The sequence below is a fragment of the Trichosurus vulpecula genome, chromosome 4, assembly GCF_011100635.1.
Source record: "Trichosurus vulpecula isolate mTriVul1 chromosome 4, mTriVul1.pri, whole genome shotgun sequence".
Taxonomy (NCBI): Eukaryota; Metazoa; Chordata; class Mammalia; order Diprotodontia; family Phalangeridae; genus Trichosurus; species Trichosurus vulpecula.
Genome location: NC_050576.1, coordinates 208,761,263 through 208,780,681, shown reverse-complemented (window position 1 = coordinate 208,780,681; position 19,419 = coordinate 208,761,263). Strand labels below are relative to the sequence as shown.

Sequence of the window (19,419 nt, the reverse complement as noted above, 5' to 3'; positions counted from 1 at the left end):
GATATCATTGTATGAATTTTGTTGTTTTTGTCTTCATATGGTCAATTATGGTTATAGTTATATGGTTATAGAACCAGCCCTGCATTTCTGGTATAAATCCCACCTGGTTATGGTGTATGTTCTTTGTGATATATTGCTGTAATCTCCTTGCTAATATTTTATTTAAAGTTTTTGCATCGATATTCATTAGGAAAATTGGCCTATAGTTTTCTTTCTGTATTTTTTTTCTCCTTGGTTTAGGTATGAAAACTAAAGGAATTTGGTAGAACTTCTTCTTTACTAATTTATATAGTATTAGAATTAATTGTTCCTTAAATGTTTGGTAGAATTCACTCATAAATCAATCTGGTCCTGGCTCTTTTTGTTTTTAGGGAGCTCATTTATGGCTTGTTTAATTTCTTTGTCTAAGATAGGGTTATTTGAGTGTTCTATTTTTTCTTCCATTAATCTGGGAAATTTAAATTTTTGTAACTATTCATCTATTTCACTTAGTTTGTCAGTTTTACTGGAATATAATTGGATAAAATAGATCCTAATAATTGCTTTGATTTAATCTTCATTGGTGGTGCCTTCGCCCTTTTCACTTCCATGCTGGTAATTTATTTTTCTTTCTTCTTTTAATTAAATTAACTAGTGACTTATCTATTTTATTTTATTTTTATAAAACCAACTCCCATTTTAATTTATTAGGTCAATTTTTAAACTTTCAATTTGATTAATTTCTTTGATTTTTAATGTTTCTACTTTGGTGTTTAATTGAGGACTTTAATTTGTTCTTTTTCTAGAATTTTTTTAGTTGCACACCTAATTCATTGATCTGCTTTTTCTCTTTTATTCAAATATGTATTTAGAGATATAAATTTTCCTGTAAGTACTGCTTTGACTGCATTCCACAAATTTTGGTATGTTGTCTCACTGTTGTTATTATCTTTAATGAAATTACTGTTTATGCTTTTTTTCCCTGACTCATTCTTTAGAATAAGATTATTTAGTTTTCAATTAGTTTTTAAATCTCTGCTTCAATAACTTTTTACTGAATGTAATTTTTATTGCACTGTGGTATGAAAAGGGTAAATTTATTATTTCTGCTTTTATGCATTGGTTTGTGCAGTTTTTATGTTCTTACATGATAAAATTTTTTGTGAAGGTGCCACGTATAGCTGAGAAAAAAGATATACTCCTTTCTATTCCCATTCAGTTTTCTCCAGAGTTCTATAATATCTAAGTTTTCTAAAATTCTATTCATCTCTTTAACTTTTTTTAAAAAATATTTTATGGTTAGATTTATCTAGCTCAGAGAGGGGAAAGTAGAAGTCTCCCACTAGCATGGTTTTACTGTTTATTTCCTACTGTAATTCCTTTAACTTTTTCTTTAAGAACTTGAATGCTGTACTTTTTGGTACTATATTTAGTATTGATGTTACTTCATTTTCTATGGTGCCTTATAGCAAGATATAGTTTCCCTGCTTATTTCTTTTAATCAGGTCTATTTTTGCTTTGGCTTTTTCTGAGATCATAATTACTACCTCTGCTTTTTTAAAAAAAATTTCAGCTGAAGGGCAGCCACTTATTTTAACTCTGTTTGCATATCTCTGTTGTGAGTGTATTTCTGTAAACAATAAATTATTGACCCTGAAGAAGTGTAAATATACTCTGAAGTTAACATTTTGTTTGGGGCTCACTCACTTTTGGAAATGTGTCATGTGATTTGACCAGATGAGGCCCTGGGTAGCTGTCAAGGAGCCCCCGGCTTTGAAAAACCCAGGTGTTGGTGCTTCTCTCTCTGGTAACTGTGTATGTAATGTCTTGGTCAGACAGCTAGAAGCTTGTCTGTCAATTTGTGTTATTTTGCTCTGTTTATATAATTTCTGTTTGTAATTTCTGTTTGTGTTTTCTCTGAAGTTCAGGGTGCTGACTTTTCCCCCTGAACTAAGTGAATGATATATGTATGTTTAATTAAAGTAAGATTGTTAACCCTTTAAAGTTGCTTTCCTTAGAAAAGCAGATCAAAGAACCTTTCCTAGTAGCCCTCCTATGTGCTGGTGTTATTGCCCTTACACAGTCACAGAAGCACTGTTGTTACACCCTCTTACTTCTCTGTTGGGCAAGATAGATTTTTTTACGTGTGTGTGTGTGTGTGTGTGTGTGTGTGTGTGTGTGTGTGTGTATTCTTCTGTCTTTGGATCAATTCAGATGAGAGTGAAGTTCAACTGGTGCCCACTCCCTCCCACCATTTTCTTTTCACTATAAAAGCTCTTCCTTGCCTGCCTTTTTTATATGAAATAATTTTCTTCATTCTTCTTTATTCCCCCTTTTCTCAGTGCATCCTCTTTCTCACCCATCCATTTTTAAAGATCATCCCAACATAATTGACTTAATCCTGTCCCAATAGTCTATGTAGAGTCTTTCTAACCTCCCTAATAATGCTCTTAAGAGTTACGTGCATCATCTTTCCATATAGGAATGTAAACAATTTAACTTTTTTGAGTCCTTTATGATTTCTCTTTCACGTTGATCTTTTTATGCTTCTCATGAGTCTTGTAGTTGAAAGTCAATCTTTCTATTTATCTCTGGTCTTTTTTATCAAGAACATTTGAAAGTCAGCTATTTTATTAAATATTTATTTTTCCCCCTAAAGGATTATACCTAGTTTTGGGGGGCAGGTTATTCTTAGTCATAATCCTATCTCCTTTGCCTTTCATAATATCTATCATATCTAAGCCCTCTGTTCCTTTAATGTGATAGCTGCTAAATCTTGCATAATCCTGACTGTGGCTCCATGGTATTTGAAGGTTTTTTTCCTGGCTGCTTGAGGTATTTTCTCTTTTACCTGGGAGCTTTGGAATTTGGCTATAATATTCCTGGGAGTTTTCATTTTGGAATTTGTGTCAGGAGGTGATCAGTGTATTGCCCATCTTATACGGGCATTGGGAGTGAGTTAGACAGAATAATCACCTCATTTATTTCAACCTCTCCACTATAATAAATGACAGCCACCTCATCTTGTTCAGAATGCCTACAAATGATTCTAGACTAAAGATAGAGTGCTGGTTAGTTCTCCATCAGTGATAGGGAATGACTTCAAGACTCACCTCATGTATTCTGAAACTGTTTGCTAATCGCGGATGAAGTTCCCAATTTTGTCCTCCAACCCTTGGGGAGTCTGAATTTAAAGAGGTCTTTTGTGAATGAATAGTTCCAAACTGGGCTGGTAACTTCCAATCTGTTTCAAGAAAGGGAGATACAGAAAGTTAATTCAAGAGCCCAAAATATGGTATTCTCTTTTTCCCAAGACCAGCTCAAGGACTAGGCCTGAATTCTGTATTGTTGATCCAAGAGTACAACTACAAAAAGGCTTGTGCAACTAAGCAGAAAGTAGGTCTCCTCCAAACCTGAGCCAAAGACTACATTATTGTTAGGAGATAAATTGCATCTATTTGTTGCCATTATTTGATTTTCTGGCAACTGCTAGAATTTGACAAACAGTGTTGAGTGCTTTGCCAGCTGTGTTACTGGTTTCTGTGATACTAGTATAAATAGGCAATTATTCAGCTCCTGCTATATGCATTGTGTGGATTCTCTTTCTTTGGAACGTAATTAAGAAGAGATGGTAAGGGCCACACCCTCCCCAATGTAGTAAAATCCAACTAAGAGTTAAATTGTTTGTTCCACTCCACCATTTGCATTTTTAGAAGAGAATTACTTTACCCTTGACACCTCTCATACTCCAATGTGAAGGCCCTCTTTTGCGAGAAGTACATTTAATTCTTATGTAATAAAATGGCCATGAGCATCCTCAGTTTATCTCAAGCAATTTCAAAAAGCTTGTCAGATTATCTCAGAAGGGATCTTGAGAGGTCATTCAATTCACATCTTCAGAGGTGATTACAGGTAAAATGATCCATATAAATGAGGCTCTCTCCTGTCTTCAAAATGTCCAGAGAAGATGATTCTACACCTTCCCCCCCCCCATTAACCTATTCCAGTGCTGATCATATTTTCATGGCATCAGAAAATGCTAGCTTATCCTTAACCTAATTGCCTTGTGTTGGTTTGTTTATTGTCATTTTGCTTTTGTATCTTGACTGAAAGTTGGCAGACGTGGAAGGCAGAGAGAAAAGCATATGTACCTTTTTAAAAAAAATTGTAAAGTCTCTTTGCCTTCATTTCCCTTGGAAGAGATCTGATGTCATAGGTGGCCAGGGACGTAGCCTCTGAGTGGGTTCAGGAAAGCAGGACAAACATCAGTTCTCTTTTTCCAGTGTATAGCTTCCCAGGGTTTGAAAATGGAGAATAGTGCAAATATGGTAAAGCATCTTTCTAGGAGTGGGGAAATTTGGGGTTGGAAAAAGAATGTTAAATCAAAAGGACTCTTTGCAGGAATGTCCATAAGTATTACACCAGTAAGTGGTGGAAAGATTTTTGGGGGGAGGTGGGTGTGGTGAGGTATGGGAAAGAAAGGGGAAGCTCCTGGCTCAGAATTAGCATAGCCCAATTCTTTTGCACACATTAGTCATTTAATGACTATTTGATAAATGAACAAGTGAGAGCAAGAACTAAGTGTATTATTCTGTTTGTTTAGATTTAGATATTCTAATTTTAGATGTCATATTCGATTGTGTTCTGCGCCTAATAAATGTTTGATCTTTCAGAAGCAAGTGATACTCCCAGCTAAATTACTCTTTTCTTGATTTCAGAATATAACAGTACACATCAATATCTCTTAAATAACTGCCATTTTATTTCTCAACATTTTCTAAAATTAGAAGTTGAGTACCTCAGGCTTGCCAAAGCCTCAATTATACTAATGAGATTCCATTTCCTGAAGCAGTTGGCAATTTGTCAAGCTAAAGTCAGTGACTTTGCAGCAGGTGGAAATGAAAATCTATTCTCTAAATCTCATCTAATCCACAGAAAGCCTGTCTTTTTTCTTATGATGCTGAGAACATGCTTCCTTTTAGGTGTATACGATGAGGGAGGAAGAGGTAGGACAAAGGGTTGGAGAGGAAGAGATAAAGTGTTTGAACCATGGGAGACCGTGGTCCTACTGTACTGAGTCTCTGTCAAATCACATATTTTGGGAGGTACATTGACAAGCCAGAGCATGTCAATCAATTATTAAGCATTTATTAAGCTCCTATTAGGCACAGTGGGCAGCTAGGTGAAGCAGTGGATAGAGCACCAGCCCTGCAGTCAGAAAGACTCATCCTCCTGAGTTCATATCTGGCCTCAGACACATACTAGCTATGTAACCCTGAGCAAATCACTTAACCCTATTTGCTTCAGTTTCCTCATCTGTAAAATGAGCTGGAGAAGGAAATGGCAAGCCACTCCAGTATCCTTGCCAAGAAAACTCCAAATGAAGGGTTGAACATGACTGAAAGGATTGAACAACAGGAATTGTACATTTGAACATTTGAACCCCAATACGGGCCAAAGCCTGAACTAATCAACCAAACTGCTTTACTTTGCTCTAAAAATGACCTTTCCTGTGTTGGCAACTTCAAAGACCAGATAAGATTGACAAGGAGTATATTTTCCCGTTTGTGACAGGATATCTGCAACTAGAAATAGTGGGACTTCTCTTATCTTAGTGTCCTAGGGACATATGCACATACAGGAGAAACTTGGACATCTTGGGATTGTAATTTCCAATTGACACTACTTTGTCAATTGTCGTGTCAATTTGTAGCACATGGAGACCACAGATCTGAGGGACACAAACACCCTGACTTGTGATTGTCCTGAAATATATTTAAAGTTGTTCATTCTTTTGTCAGACAGTCAGAGCTTATGTTTTGACTCCATGCAGCATGTATCTGCTAGCTTTAAGGGAATGAACAATATGAATTTATAATCACTTAGTCTGTTTGTCTCCTTTAACCAAACTTTCAGGTCGACATGTCACAAATGCAAAAATGAAACCATGCTTTCTAAAGGGAGATCACTAAGATAGTACATCATCTGTCATATGAATAATGGCTGAAGAAAATGGGAATGTGAAACCTGGAGAAGAAAAGACTTTGAGTCAATATGATTGATATTTATCAAATATTTGAAGGATTATCATGTGTAAGAGAGAATAGATTTTATTTTAGCTCTAGAAGGCAGAACCAGGACCAATAGGTAAAAGTTACAGGGAGGCATATTCTTTTTTTCTTTTTGGAAGGGGAGAAGGCAGGGCAGTTGGGGTTCAATGACTTGCCCAAGGTCATGCAGCTAGTAAGTGTGTTAAGTGTCTGAGGCTGGATTTGAACTCAGGTCCTCCTGACTCCAGGGCCAGCGCTCTACTCACTGTGCCACCTAGCTGCCCCCACGGAGGCATATTCTTAAGAATATAGAAATGTGGGATGCCAAAAAGCGCCTTAGAGATTATCCAACTTCTTTATTTTATACATGAGGAATTTGAAACCCAGAGAAATTAAATGACTTGCTCAAGTTTACTAGTGAGCTGATGGCAAAGTAGTTCCAGAACCAGTATCTTCTGATTACAAGTCCTGTGTTATTTTCATTATGACACCTTGTATTTTCTCCATAACTTGTTATTAGACACAACTCAAGAGCAGTTGAAGCTATCCAACAATGGAATGGATTGTCTTATTAGTTAAAGGGTTCCCTTTCACTGACAGTATTCAAGAAGATTAATATCTCCCTGGGATACTCTAAAAGAGATTCTCCATATGTTGGGTGGGTGGTTGAATTAGATGATCTCTAATCTCCCTTCTAGTTTTAAGAATCTATGAAGGACAGAAACAGAGGTAGAACCAGGAATATACTGGAGCCATCTTCGATTAGGTTCACCTCAATGCTCTAGCCTGTCAAGATCTTGGATCCCAAGTCTCTTATCCAATATGTCAGTTGTCCCTCTCAGCTTGCTGTCATCTACAAATGTGATGATTATACCATCTATGCCTTTACCCAAGTCATTGATCAAAATGTCAAATAGCACAGGGCCAAGAACCTTAGAGAAACTTTACTATTATAAAACCTTTAAAAATTAATTTTTCAATTTGACCAATCTACTAGCATCAAATTCACCTAATTGTATTATCTTCTGATTCATAAGGTTCCACCTTCTTAATGATAATAGTATGAGATACTGTAACAACAATGCTACTTGCCACTACTGTGGCTCTGTAAGGCCAATAACACCAGTGCAGAGGAGGGCTGCTAGCACAGCTTCTTTGATCTGCTTTTCTAAGGAAAGCAACTTAAAGGGGTTTATAATCTCACTTTAATCAAACATACATATATCATTCACTTAGTTCAGGGGAAAAAGTCAGCTCCGTGAACTCCAGAGCAAATACAAACAGCAATTATAAGCAGAAACTATATAAACAGAGCAAAATAACACAAATCAATAGATAGGCTTCTATCAGTCTGACCATAGCAATACATACACAGTTACCAGAGAGAGAAGCACCAACATCTGGGGTTTCAAAGCTGGGGGGCTCCTTGAAGGCTACCCAGAGTCTCATCTGGTGAAATCACCACCAATGAACACTCTTCCAATGAGTGAGCCCCCAAAACAAAACCACTCCTTCCACAGTTCTGAGAGCTCTAGTTTATGGCTACCCTCAGAGTATATATACCCCTTTTCAGGGCCCAAGGGCTTCACAACTTTCATGACCTAATTAGCAAAAGGGCGTGGGCCTTCCTACAAAGGCAAGATTCAATCAAAGGCACTTGATTACTTTAGTGCTGAGAAGCACTCCAAAAGAAAACAAAAACAGTAAAAAGTCCAACTTTGCTTGTCCTTAATCAAAAGTTTTGCAAAGATCTAGGTAAATCATATTCACACAATCTCCCTCATCTACTAGTTTAATAATCTTGCCATAAAAGGAAAGAGTGCTAATCTGAAGTCATGATGGCTCTTTATAATCATGACTTCCTTTTTTAGATATTCATCAGCCATCTTTTTACTGATTCATTCTAAGATTTAACCATTAAAGGAAGTTGAAGTCATTGGCTTTTGGTTGGAGACTATATAATTCTCTCTCTTTTTTTAAAATGTGAACACTTCCTTTTCTCCATTTTTTTTTGGTCTTCTATTTTCTGAGATCTTTCAAATCTCTTTGACAATGGTTCAGAAATCACTCCTGCCAGTTTTTTCCATATTTTCAATTTTAGTGTATCTGGGTCAGGTGATGTGAAGTGAAGCTTTCATCCAGTGAAGCTAGGCACTCTCTTTCTGGCTGCTTGCAGTATTTTCTCCTTGATCTGGGAGCTCTGGAATTTGGCGACAATATTCCTAGGAGATTTCTTTTTGGGATCTATTTGAGGAGGCGATCGGTGGATTCTTTCAATTTCTATTTTGCCCTGGGGCTCTAGAATATCAGGGCAGTTCTCCTCGATAATTTCTTGAAAGATGATATCTAGGCTCTTTTTTTGATCATGGCTTTCAGGTAGTCCAATAATTTTTAAATTATCTCTCCTGGATCTATTTTCCAGGTCAGTGGTTTTTCCAAGGAGATATTTTACATTGCCTTCCATTTTTTCATTCCTTTGGTTCTGTTTTATAATATCTTGATTTCTCATCAAGTCACTAGCTTCCACTTGCTCCAATCTAATTTTTAAGGTAGTATTTTCTTCAGTGGTCTTTTGGACCTCCTTTTCCATTTGGGTAATTCTGCCTTTCAAGGCATTCTTCTCCTCATTGGCTTTTTGGAGCTCTTTTGCCATTTGAGTTAGTCTATTTTTAAGGTGTTGTTTTCTTCAGTATATTTTTCAGTATTTTTTTGGGTCTCCTTTAGCAAGGAATTGACTTGTTTTTCATGGTTTTCTCGCATCCTTCTCATTTCTCTTCCCAGTTTTTCCTCTACTTCTCTAACTTGCTTTTCCAAATCCTTTTTGAGCTCTTCCATGGCCTGGGACCAGTTCATGTTTTTCTTGGAGGCTTTTGTTGTAGGCTCTTTGACTTTGTTGGCTTCTTCTGTCTGTATGTTTTGGTCTTCTTTGTCACCAAAGAAAGATTCCAAAGTCTGAGACTGAATCTGGGTGCGTTTTTGCTGCCTGGCCATATTCCCAGCCAACTAACCTGACCCTTGAGTTTTTCAGCGGGGTATGACTGCTTGTAGAGTTTAGAGAACTATGTTCCTCGCCTGGGGGGATGCCCCAGCTCTGCCGCACCAGCACTCCTCCTTCCCCAAGAACCCCCAACCCGGACTGGACTTAGATCTTCAGCAGGCTGTGCACTCCTGCTCTGATCCTCCACTTAATTCCTCCCACCAGGTGGGCCTGGGGCTGGAAGCAACAGCAGCTGTAGCTGCCCCACCTCCGCTGCCCCTGGGGCAGTGGCCAAACCTCAAACTCCTTCCACTCCCGCAGCTTTTCCCACTAACCTTCTCCTCTGTCTTTGATGTTTGTGGGTTGAGAAGTCTGGTAACTGCCGCAGCTCACTGATTCAGGGCACTAGGGCACACTCTGCCCGGCTCCTGGTCTGGTTGGTCCATGTCGCTCACTCTGGGCTCTGCTCTGCTCCACTCCGCTCTGCTCCCAGCTCCATGCAGGATAGACCTCACCCAGAGACCATCCAGGCTGTCCTGGGATGGAGCCCTGCTTCCCTCTGCTGTTTTGTGGGTCCTGCAGTTCTAGAATTGGTTCAGAGCCATTTTTTATAGGTTTTTGGAGGGACTCGGCGGGGAGCTCACACTAGTCCCAGCTTTCCAGCCGCCATCTTGGCTCTGCCCCCACCCCCTCCCAAAGCTAGGCACTCTCTTAGTATCTCCTTGCTTTGCTTGGGTTAACTCCTTGAGTTATCATTTTTGTTCTGTCATCTCTAGTATACATGTCATTCTCCTTGGCAGAGAAAACAGAAGTTAAGTAAGAATTGAGAAAATTGACCTCATCTCTTTTGTTGGTTGTCATCTCTTCATCCACCTCACCAGAAGTCTCTATCTCTTCTTTGAGCTTCTCTTTTCTCCCCACATAGTTAAAAATCCCTTTTTGTTCTTGTTAGTTTCACTCAACAGGCTCAGTAAGCTTTAGCTTCCTGATTCCATTTTTTTTCAGTACCATGCCACACTCAGTTCTTGCATCTATCTTCTAAACATTTCTTTAAAAAATAAATCTCAGTTGTTTAGTGAGTTTTCCATCTCGCCATATTAGCCCCTTCATATAAATCCCGTATTTCCCTCTCAGTTGTAATTATTTCCCTTTGTATTTTCAGAATTTCATTCTTGAGCTTTTCCCACCTCTCCTGGGCTGACCCCCTCTATAGAATTTTATTCCATGGGATCCTACCTGTCTTTCTCTCAACCCTTCGAAATATGCTTTCCCCAAGTTTAGATGGGTGCCAATCTCTTCCTGTATTTTGTCTTCTTTATCTCAAATTCTGGGAATGGATGATCATTTCCTCCTAGAGTTCCCATCATTTCTAACCCACCTCAGAAACTAGTTGCTCCCAGTGAGAATCAGGTCTAAAATATAGTTTCTTCTTCTTGATTCCTTGACATTTTAAAGGATGAAGTTATCACTAATATAAATCAAGATGTTATTAAATCCTGTTTTGATTGGGGCAGGTGGGAGGAGGGAGAAGGAAGGGACTGGAAGGCAGACTGTAAGTCCCGTTAGGGCAGGGACAATGCTATTTTTCATCTTTGTAGCTCTGTGCCTAATCTAGTACTGTTCTTAACTTATAGTAAGCACTTAATAAATATTTATTGAATCAGATTAGTACAGCTTAAATAATGTCCCTCCACAAACATTTTGTCTCTGACTTCTGAGTAGAAGCAAGAAATAGATGTAGAATAGTGGACACAAATGGAGGGAACCGATGATGATCTCCAATAGAGAATCAGGAGCTAAATAAGATTAACATAGGACAGGATGGTCTTATACACTATTACTGAGGCTGACTGACTTTCACTTAAGAGGGCTTATAGGTGTATCTGCCTTGTCTCTGGATTCAGAGGACCCTAATTAAAATCCTACCTCTGATGTTTACTACCTTTGGGTCCTTGGGTAACTCAGTCTTCCTGGGCTTCTGTTTCCTCATCTGTAAAATGAAGGGGTTGGACTAGATGTTTTCTGAGGTCCTTTCCAATTCTACGATCTATGATCCTGTGTAGAGTGCTTCAGCTCTAGAGAAAGAGTGAGGATGTGTATTTATTGGAGAATTGGCTTGGTAACTTCATAAAATCCAAGTCATGGAATGTTAAAGTTTGAAGGAAATTTAAAGATGATCAAATCCAATGTTCTCACTTTACAAGAAAAGGAAACTGAAACCTAAGAAGAAGCAAGTTGGTTTGGTTACCACTATGTAGCTAATGGCAGGGCTGGGACAAGAACCTAGGACATCTTATTCAATAATTCTACTTGAGTGGCTTCTAAGGTTTTCTGAGTAACCTCTGACTAGAACCTTCAGGCACTTTCCTATGTTCCAAAGGCAGGTGGTAGAACATGGATAGAGCACTGGGCATGGAGTCAGGAAGACCTGGGTTCAAATCCAGCCTCAGATACTTACTAGTTGTGAGACTCTGAGCAAGTCACTTAACCCTGTTTGCCTCAGTTTCCTCATCCATAAAATGAGCTGGAGAAAGAAATGGCAAATTACTCCAGTATCTTTGTCAAGAAAGCCCCAAATGGGGTCATGAAGAGTCAGACACAACTGAAACAACTCAACGATAACTATTATTATTATTATTAGCAGTTTGTCTAGTCCTTTTTCATCCCAAGGCAAAGAAGATGACATTACCCTTAACTCTCCTCTTTCTCGTCTACTCCTTTCCTTTCTCTGCCTCCCTTTCCACTTTAATTGTTTGTTTCAGTGTGGCAGAGTGAGATGATATTTTACAAACTAAGTTTGTACATGGTCTGTAGTTTTGTTTCACATCTTTTCAGATCTCATCTATTTGATTGAGTGGGACTACAAGTGACTAAGAACAAGGAAACCCTTGGCATCCTAAGGGCTGTGTTTTTCAAAATGTAATAGTGTCATTTGAATAACTAAAAACTATGACTCCATCATTTCTTTTGAAGAAACTTTCAGAGGTGAGCTGATGTCTCTTTATTGGATTTATTATGCCCCTTCCCTTTTACTTTAAATTCTTCCCTCATTTTGAAAGGTGCTGAAGTGACATTTTCCTGTTTATTAGTGCTCAGGATCTCTCTTGCACAACTGGGTTACAACTTCTAATTTATCACCAAGGGTTAGAAGCTAAAGTTGATGCCTATAAGGATATTCTCATGCTCCTCTGCAAAATGGGGATGACACATACATTTCTCCAATTATCACACAGCAACTGTTTCGATTTTCTTAATTGAAATATGAAAAAGAAGTTTAAAGGTAAGTTAGGTAAAAAGTTAAGAAAAAAAGGGTAAATTCTACTTTTACATAGTTTGGAGGAAGGTAGTGGAAAGAGCACTGGATTTGGAGACAGAGGAGTTGAATTGAAATCCTGGTTCTTTGACTAGCTGTGTGAACTTGGGCAAGTCGTTCTTTGCACCTCAGTTTTTCCAACAGAGGTTGGACAGTCCAACAAAGGTTGGACTATTTGATCTCTAAGTTCCCTGTTAGCTCTAAATCTATGAGCTTGTGATCATTCAATGTCCTAAGAAAATATCTACCTTTACCTTTTCTATCTTCTTACACCCTGTTGTTGGTCCTTTGTTTTCAAAGACGACCAAAGACATCATGGGGTGATTTCTTGACTCATTCATGAATTGGATTTAAGTGAGGCAAAGTTGCACAAAGTTGTCACCTTCATAGTCATACAAGTCCAGTGGTGAGACAAAAGTCAGGATGACTGGTGATGGCCCTGGATGCAATGGATGACTTTGGTGTCTTTGATGCCTGACTAAGGTCTCAGCACTCCACAGTCCCTGATTCAGCTACCCATTCCACTGCGGGAAGTCTTCACATGCTTGGGCTAGACAGTCTTCTTACTCACCAATATGTTTGAGGCCTGTTGGGAGGGCTAGCCTGCTGAGTGAGGGCTTGCCCAGCCTTTTTCAGGGCTGCTCATCCACCTTTGGTGTCCACCTTTCACCCAACTCTCACGTGTGGCTCCAAGAAACTGTATCTTGCCCAGTAGCCACACCCCAGTAAAACCATCTAGGGAGACAGGCTAATCTTAAACTTTATTTCTTCCATCCCTCCAAACACTATGATCCAGTGACACCAGCCTACTTAATGTCCCTTGCACACAGCACTTTCTCTTGGCTCTTTGTTCTTGCACTGACTGATCCCCATAACTGGCATACTTCTATTTTTATCACTTTCATTTTGTAGTTTCCTTGGCTTCCTTTAAAACTCAGTTCAAGTTCCACCTTCTGTGTGAATCTCTTTCCAATATTTCCTTAGTTGCTAGTGCTTTCCCTCCTGAGATTACCTTCCTGTATATATCTTGTTTTTTTTTTTTTGGAAGGGGTAGACAGGGCAATTGGGGTTAAGGGACTTGCCCAAGGTCACACAGCTAGTAAGTGTGTCAAATATCTGAGGTCGAATTTGAACTCAGGTCCTCCTGACTCCAGGGCTGGTGCTCTACTCACTGCACCACCTAGCTGTCCCTCCTGTATGTGTGTGTGTGTGTGTGTGTGTGTGTGTGTGTGTATATATATATATATATATATATGTGTGTGTGTGTGTGTGTGTGTGTGTGTGTGTGTGTGTATGTATCTATATATATCTATATCTATATTTATCTTGTGTGTATTTAGTTATTGATATATTGTCTTCCTCATTAGAATGTGAGCTTCTTGAAAGTAGGAACTCTTTTTAAGTTTTCTTTGTATCTCCAGAGTTTAGTATAGTGCTTGGCACATAGTAAACACTTAAGAAATGCTTGTTGAATGACTAAATTTGTGTATCCAGTCCAAGGGTCAGCAACATTTTTAGCAGAGAATATTCTCTTAGCAATATCTGAGGGTGGTCCTGGGAATAGATGGGGAAAGGAACAAAAAAAGGAAAAAGGAAGTAAGAACTTATAAGAAGGTAGAAGGAGAGATAAAAGACAAAGAGAAGGAAAAGAGAAAATAGTAATAGGTAGAAATTGACTTTGTGCTTTCCATAAAGATAACAATGATAACAATATAATATCTAATATATATAGTATTTTACAATTTATAAGGTATTTTTATTTCAACAAGTATTTTTGGCAAGTAATGCAATAATTCCTATAATATTCAAGAATTATTCATTCATATAATATTCATTCAATAAAATACATGAGTAAACTAAGGCTCAGAGAGATGATGTAACTTGCCAGAAGTTACAAAGAAAGTCTGTGGTAGATCTGGAAATCAAGCCCAGGTGTTCTAGCTCCGATTTCATTATGCCATACACCAACAATGATTTCGATTACCATAGGAACACCCACGCCACACAGGTGGTCAGTCCCTATTCTGGAGTGTATATCTTCTCATGCACATGACTTGGTCAGGTTCCCAATATTTAGCTTTAGTGGAGGATCTACTTAGAGGGCAGAAGCTATTCACTTTTGTCAGATATAATGTGATCATGAATATTGTACTCAGTTGTGTGGCTCATACGTGGTGGTGGAAGACTTGATGTGATAAGGTGGAGTCAATGGATTTGAAGTTAGAGGATCTGGGTTTGAATCCCAGCTTCCTAGTACTTTGAGAGAGTCACTTAATGTCTCTGAGTCAGTTTATTCATTGTAAAATATAGAAAAAATCTGCCTTAACTACCGAATGAGATATGCATATTGTAAATCATGTAGCATCATGTATTAAATCTAAAATATTAGTATTATCATGATTATTTCAAGATACCATTTTAGTTTTGTCTGCCATCGCTCACCTACACAGTCCCACTTTCATATCCTCATTTTACAGAAAACAAGATATCTCTCCATGGAATGACCTTACCCTTCAAGTCTTTTCTTGTTTCAGTTTTATTGAGGTGAATTCCTTCTTTCTGAGTTTCTGAGTCACCTGCAGCCTTTGGGTTTCCTTCAGTGACCAGCATATGATCCCCCTTCTGACCATCAATTAATGGGTAGCATTCAGTCACATCCTTTCCCTTCCTGTTCTCGTTCCATTTGTCAAAGGGATCTCTAAACATAAAGAGTTCCAGGGGAGCATGATATTCAGAATGATTCAGTCATTTCCAAATGAATCCAAGATATGGCCAAGGCCACAAATGTCAACAATAAAATACTTAGTTTGTACCACAAATTACACAAAGATTTCCTTGGTAAAGGAAATCTGGAGGCCTAGTCAGGGCTTTTCCAGGTGAGAGGGTCATGACAGGAAGAGTAAGAACACCTCTACCTTGTTTAGGGCAAGTAATTGACTAGAGTACCATGGGTTTCAACCCTAAAGTACCAACAATTATTTCTGTAAAATTCCTTAAGATCATAGGGAAGAGTCTTGCTAGGCATCATCAGTCAAAGGGTACTTGAGGACTTGTGTTGGACAGAAGAGAGGTATGCTCTGAGAGCACCCATTTCATGTAGTCTAATAGGGTTTTTTTTTCCAAGATAGGCAGCATAAAGATGGGTAATGGGGGAGAAGAGGAGAGGAGGTTAAAAGACAGAAGAAGGATCCTCAAGTGCATCTTTTATTTTCATATATATGAACCCCTAAAAGGAGAGGAGATTAGTCAATTTATGATGAGCTTACTGAACTGGTTAAAAGCAGAAAATCTGTAGACTGTTCTGCTGTGGTTATGTCTGGGATTAGTTAGGAACCCCCAGCCACAGCATAGAATATAGAAGGGGAGATTATGGCTTTGCCTGAATACTTTGTGGTTAGTCCATCTGAAGAAACTCTAAATGAGGAACATCATTAGTTTGTTTAGAAAAATTTTCTTTCTGGAAGTCAAAGAAATTTGATCTAAAAACTACAATACTGGAGGTGCCTATCAGTTGAAAACAGTTGAAAAAGCAGTTTCTGCTTAGGAACAGGAGAGTTCTTACCAAGGCCCTATTTTGATGTTAGTAGGTAGTAAGTGAGAACTCTACAATGGATCTGCACTGACAATGTTCCAGCCCAAATGTTTCCAGTATCTGAAAACGAAAAGCTGCACCATTTTTCATTTATGAGTTCAACAGAGGAAGACGGAATGGAAATTGGCAGTTTCTGAAGCCTCAATGATTCTTTCTATAAACTTTAACTTACATAGTTCATTTTATACATGGTTGCTAGTAGCTAGAAAACTGGTATTTTTTGAAGGATAAACCTCTTAAGCTTATAAGAATGTCTGCTCATTAACAAACCACACAATTTCCTAGATTTTCCTAATGCTTTGTAACACTAGACTGACAATGATCAAGACACATTGGGGAATATTAACAAAACCAAAGTTCAATAAATTTGATGCTTTACATTTTAGAGCCCAATATCAGGATTTTGAAGTGCTTAATCAATGTTCTACTTCACTAGATTCAGTCTGTGAGCCTTCATAGGTTAGGAGAGCCGTGAAAAAATTAAGCAGGGCCCCAGAGGACCTAATTAAGGGCCAGGTGTGGTCAGGATGAACCATTCCATTAAGTAACTAGTTATTGGGGATTTTAGGATGTCTCTGTAAACTGTAACTTTTGGCACCTTAAAAACAATATTAATAAAATTTTGGCTAAAATAAGTTTTTAAAATCTTCAAGTTAAATCTGCATTGGGCTCTGTCAAGCTCCCATCTGTTTTAAATTAACAATGTTTATTCTTTCTATCCATTTCCTCCAGTTCAGCATAATCAGTTAGAAATGATTCTTCACTATCCTGAGAACACATTTAAAAAATAGCTTAAGTTTTTCTTCCTATAAATACATAGTCCTCTCTTTAAAAAAAATCACAGACCTTATTACCAAAAAAACGATTACTGGGAAAATATGCTTATTTTTCCCTCTTTCTCTTTTTTAGATATTTGAAATGCAACTTTATTATAATCTAAATGAAAAAGGGAATGGAAATGACATAGCAAGCAAGAGTCATCATTGAATACTGTTATGGGATTGCAGCAATCTTGTATTTTGAAACTCAAGGAGGATGTAATTGTGGTCCAAAACAGCTACATTCTCATGTCCAAAATATGAGTTATATTTTTTAAAGTGCCACATTCATTCTGGAGTCTATTTATCTCTTTTAGCATCCTAAAGATAAAACACATGTTAGGCTAAGCTATATAATAAAGTGGAAAACACTCTATACCACTGACATCACAGGACAGCTGCCTATAAAGCCAGACCTCAGATGTTGGACTCTAGCTTGCATCCTTATAAGGATTTTCGTTAAGGAGTACATCTGTCTGAGCAATCTTTACATCCTGCTCACAACATGTTGCTAGTTCTTCATCCATGACACTTGCTAGGATAAGATTAGTCATGGCAAAGAACTCCAAATTAGAGCTTCCAACAAGTTTTCTAATAAGCCAAAGAAAGAGTTTCTCAAAATTGTAGTTACTTTTGTCTAAAATTTTATGCTATCAGAGATTCTTCTTCCTATAGAAGACAATGGATTTCACCTTTACTTTTGGGTCCTTATTATCCATTTCTTGACAGGCAGGACTATAGAGATATTTTCATGTATTCGTGCTAGATCTCTGTGATAGTTTTGTAAAATTTTTGTAAAATCTTGTTATTATATCAAACATTATAATGATGTACTGAGCTTAAATGTAATGATCATCTCTCAGGTCACCAATTTTCTTTTTGTAAGCTGTATCCCATATGCTGAATTTAATAATACTTCTGTTACTATGGAACACAGGGGGAGGAATTTTAACATGAAAGGTGGGTACATCCTTCTTAAATTTACCAGTCAAATGAAGTGTTATAAATACGGTTTGTCACCAAGTTAGAACTGAAGTTGGAGTTCTTCTTGGGTAGACATCATGATGGATCTTCCAGAAATATCTGTTTTCCTGCCTGAAAGATGGAAATATGGCAGAAGTGCAATTTGGATACTCAGAGATAAATGCACATGGACTGGCTTTCTCGTGTCTTAAGGAGAAGAATTTGTGCAAAAATTGAAGTTATTGTTGATGAAGATTCTAATAACAAACTAAAAGATTTTTGCAAAGTGATATTTGACATCAGATCATATCTTTACAGTCAGACCATTAACTGAAAGGGTCAGAGAAGACAACCTCCTACTGATTTTATTTTTTGTTGATGGTTAAAAAAAGCATTTGGTTTGGTGTTATCAACCTTAAAAGCTTTTCTCCAACAAGATGTCTCCTCTGCATATGTCAAAATCATATGCAATTTCTTGTCAGCATAACAATATAGATCATTTCATTCAATGACTATTATCAAAAGCCAGTCTAAATACAGTAAATAGATACCCACCAAAGATGTCTGTCACTGTCATGGAAAATATTTAGCTCAGAGTCCAAATGGAAGAAAGACTCTCTATTGATAGAGACAACTTCTAGGTGTCAAGAGCACATTCTAAAAAGCTTATTTGGCTAGCTGTTTCTAAATACCAGTCGTTTATATTTTTACATTGACAATGACATTGCACATTTGTCCTAGGTATAGACCAGTAACATTGGGATGGGGATAGATCTGCAGAACTGAAGACAAATATCTTGTTAAGGGAATGGTCCCTAAAATGCAGGCCTTGGGAATCTACTATGATTTATGATGATAACAGAATAACAATGATATCTTGAGGAAGTATGATGGGTGTCAAGACATGAAAAATGTTGAGAGGCAAAATATAGTTTAAGACGGGCTGAAGAAAAATCTACAAGGAGCATCAAAGACCCAAAGGTAGAGAAGTCACTGTTTCTGTTTTTTTTAAATTTAGGGCTTATAGTACCACATCACACCTATGAGATTAGCTAATATGACAAAATAAGAAAATGATAAATGTTGGAGATATGGGAAAATTGGAACACTAATACACTGTTGGTGGAGTTGTGAACTGATCCAACCATTCCAGAGAACAATTTGGAATTATGCCCAAATGGCTATAAAACTGTGCATACACTTTGACCTAGCAAAACCACTTCTAGGTTTGTATTTCAAAGGGACCATACAAATGGCAAAAGGCCCACATGTACAAAAATATTCATAGCAGCTCTTTTTTGTGGTGACCAAGAATTGGAAATTGAGGGATTGTTCATCAATTGGGGAATGGCTGAAAAAGTTGTGATATATGAATGGAATGGAATTCTAATTGTGCTATAAGAAATGATGAACAGGCAGACTTTGGAAAAACCTGGAAAGACTTATATGAACTGATGCTGAGTGAAGTGAACAGAACCAGGAGAATATTGTACACAGTAGCAGCAACATCGTGCAATGACTAACTTTGATAGACTTAGCTAGCTCTTCTCAGCAATGCAAGGATACAATACAACTCCAAAAGACCCATGATGGAAAATGCTGTCCACATCCAGAGAAAGAATGATGGAGTCTGAATGCAGATTGAAGCATACTATTTGTGCTCTCTCTGTCTCTCTCTCTTTCTTCATCATCATCATCATCTTCTTCTTTTCCTTCTTCTTCTTCTT

General features: G+C 37.8%; 1 protein-coding gene across 1 annotated transcript in view; it reads right to left on the bottom strand.

The window, feature by feature from the left end:
* The window catches only part of LOC118848415 (WD repeat-containing protein on Y chromosome-like), a 152,864-nt gene that overhangs the window by 8,344 nt on the left and 125,101 nt on the right, over positions 1-19,419 (bottom strand). Inside the window, exons 20-21 of the mRNA XM_036757277.1 lie at positions 14,830-15,017; positions 3,093-3,223 (exon numbers count right to left, since the gene is read on the bottom strand). Coding sequence (XP_036613172.1) covers positions 3,093-3,223; positions 14,830-15,017 — 319 coding nt within the window. The remainder of the gene's footprint in view (positions 1-3,092; positions 3,224-14,829; positions 15,018-19,419) is intronic.